Source organism: Rousettus aegyptiacus, unplaced genomic scaffold (assembly GCF_014176215.1).
Source record: "Rousettus aegyptiacus isolate mRouAeg1 unplaced genomic scaffold, mRouAeg1.p scaffold_m13_p_1, whole genome shotgun sequence".
NCBI lineage: Eukaryota > Metazoa > Chordata > Mammalia > Chiroptera > Pteropodidae > Rousettus > Rousettus aegyptiacus.
This window is the reverse complement of record NW_023416284.1, coordinates 27,885,027-27,887,770: the sequence shown is the minus strand read 5'-3', so window position 1 is coordinate 27,887,770 and position 2,744 is coordinate 27,885,027. Positions and strand designations below refer to the sequence as shown.

General features: G+C 44.3%; 1 protein-coding gene across 1 annotated transcript; it reads right to left on the bottom strand.

Moving 5' to 3' along the window:
* Positions 1-1,550: 1,550 nt before the first annotated feature.
* LOC107499487 (olfactory receptor 2A12-like) lies at positions 1,551-2,498 on the bottom strand. The gene has a single exon (XM_016123696.2). It carries the CDS (start codon positions 2,496-2,498, stop codon positions 1,551-1,553), a length of 948 nt encoding a protein of 315 aa, XP_015979182.2.
* Positions 2,499-2,744: the final 246 nt, after the last annotated feature.

Below are 2,744 nucleotides of genomic sequence, written 5' to 3'. Positions count from 1 at the left end.
CTTAATTTCTGTTTTAGGCTATTATTCCACTGGTGGAAGAAATAATTTAATCTTCTTGGGTTTTCCTCCCACTCTCCCAGACTCCAGCCTCCAAGTGCTAAGGTGCGCCGTGGTTGGTAGGAGTAGGGTGAGATATTATCTGGTCTTCTGCATCTGACGCCCACTGAGGGAACTTCACGGCTGTGAGGTCTTCAGTCACTATAGGTCACTGGATTGTGGATTGCTGTTTCATGACTGTAAATTTCTCCACATCTCTCTCTTTATTTGCCCGGGTCCTGATACTGGCTGAGCCATAATGAATGCACAAGAAATGCTGAAACTAAATTGACTTATCCCCAAGACCTCTGCGCCACTGGGGCCTGGAAGAGAGCTGCATGTCTGTGCTAACTCTGAGGCTCTGTGCCAGGATTCTTAGAGAACTCCCTATGGCATTTAGACCTCTTGGAATAATGTGTGCTACTCATATGGTTTACAGATGGACAACACACATGCAGCAACTCTTATTTTTCTGTGGTTTATTTATTCACCTACTGGTTTACAGAGGATTTACGAGCTTATTGCAGTTTCATGCACTCCACCTACCAGGCCATAGAATTTTGGAAACACAGAGACCATTAAGTTTAAAGCTCATTTTATAGGTGAATAAAGCAAGACCCAGTTAAAGGAAGTTAATTGTCCAAAGTCACAAAACAGGTTAGCAAGCTTTGGGCTAGATGCCAGGTCACTTAATGTTAGGTTCTGCGTCCTTCCACAACACAATGCAGAGTACACTGTGTCTAGCTTCTTGAACTGTATTGGTTCCATGCACCAAATCAGGTCTGTGAGCTGCATTGTTTGCATATACCATTGGCTTAATTTTCAATGTTGTCTACAGATATTTATTGTTTACATATACCGCTTTGAGTGCCTACTTCAATTGGCACTCTACTGTATTTCTATACTACATCACTCAGAGTTACCATGTTTCATGTGGGTTACATGTACTCTATTGGTTCCAGTGCCGTTATGTTAGGTTTTATTATCAACTTTATTATTTACTGCTCTTGCTGTAAATATAGATGCCATAACCATTGCCACATGACTTGCATTACTCTTCTCCAAAAAAGATACTTCCTACCCTTTTGCCATTAGGCTTGACCATGTGGCTTGCTTTGGTCAATAGGATGTGAGCAAAGAGATGTGTGTTACTTCTGACCAGAAACTTTAAGAGTTATCACGTATGTCAGCCGTTATTCTTTTCCCTTTGTCTTAAGAATGTTTCAGATATGGCGTCTTCCTCCAGGTTCAACACAAGAATCTAATGGCCGAAGGCCACAAGACACCTACCACTGACATGGAACATGAGCAATAAAAGAACTCTCGCTACCATAAGCCACTGCACCACAGTGTAGCAAGCTGACCAGACAGCCACATTGGTTTTGTTCACCACATTTGTTGTATTGACCAAGCACTATTTTGAGCAAATGTACAATGTTGGTTACATACACTATGGATGTTGTCTTTTTCTTCAGCATTGCACACTCTACTCCAGGCTTCTCCCGGCTCTCAGTTCACAAGTTCATGCTACCGTGCCCGATCACTTTGAGAAAAGCCACTTTGATGTCCTTGTTCCTCAGACTATAGACTAAAGGGTTGAGCAGCACATTGAAGACATTGTAAAGTAGTGTGATATGCTTGTCTTCCTCACGAGAATGGCTGGAGTTGGGTCTCATGTAGATGTAGGTGATTGGAGTATAGAAGAGTGTGACCACAGTTAGGTGGGAAGCACAGGTGGAAAAAGCCTTGAAGCGACCTTGTGTGGACTTGATCCTGAGAATGGCCTGGCCAATGCGGATGTAAGAGGCAAAAATGAGGGAAAGTGGGACAACAACCATGAGCACACCGATAACCTGGTCCATCATCTCAATGAGATGGGTATCCATGCAAGCCAAGCTTCGTACCGAGGGGCCTTCACAAAAGTAGTGGTTGACCATGTTGGGCCCACAATATGGCAGCCTCATGGTGATAAAAGTATGGATCAGAGCGAAGAAGAAACCACAGGCCCCAGCCCCAGCTGCCAGGCGTACACACAGGCCCCAGCTGAGGATGACAGTATAATGCAGTGGGTGACAGATGGCTATGTATCGGTCATAAGCCATGACTACAAATAAAATGCATTCGGTCAAGCCCAAGGCACTAAACATCAACATCTGTAGCCAACAGCCAGCAAAGGAGATAGTCGGAGAATGAGCAAGAAGATGTACCAACATTTGAGGAATGGTGGTAGTGATGTAGGTCACGTCCAACAGGGAGAGGTTACAGAGGAAGAAGTACATGGGAGTATGAAGATGCATGTTCAGACAGATCAGGGTGACAATGAGCCCATTGCCCAGGACTGAGCTCAGGTAGAGGAGAAGGAAGGCAATGAAGAGGATCCTGTTGGACAAAGGGTCACTGGAGAAGCCAAGCAGAATAAATTCGGAAACCCAGCTTTGATTCTGCCTTGGCGGCATCCACATGGTGGGGCCTGTAAGAGAATCATACTCAATTAAGTACCATGCAGAGTATAGTAGTCTAGCAAGAATGTCAGCCATGGAGGCCGATAGGCTAGGATTTTAATTCTGGCCCCACTACTCACCTGTTGTCTTGAACCTCTCTAAGCCTCAGTCTCCTCATCTGTAAAATTTAGCTAATAATACTCATCTCTTTGGTTCTCATAAGGAGGGGAGGCAATGTATATGAAGCATCTAGCACAATGCCTTAAA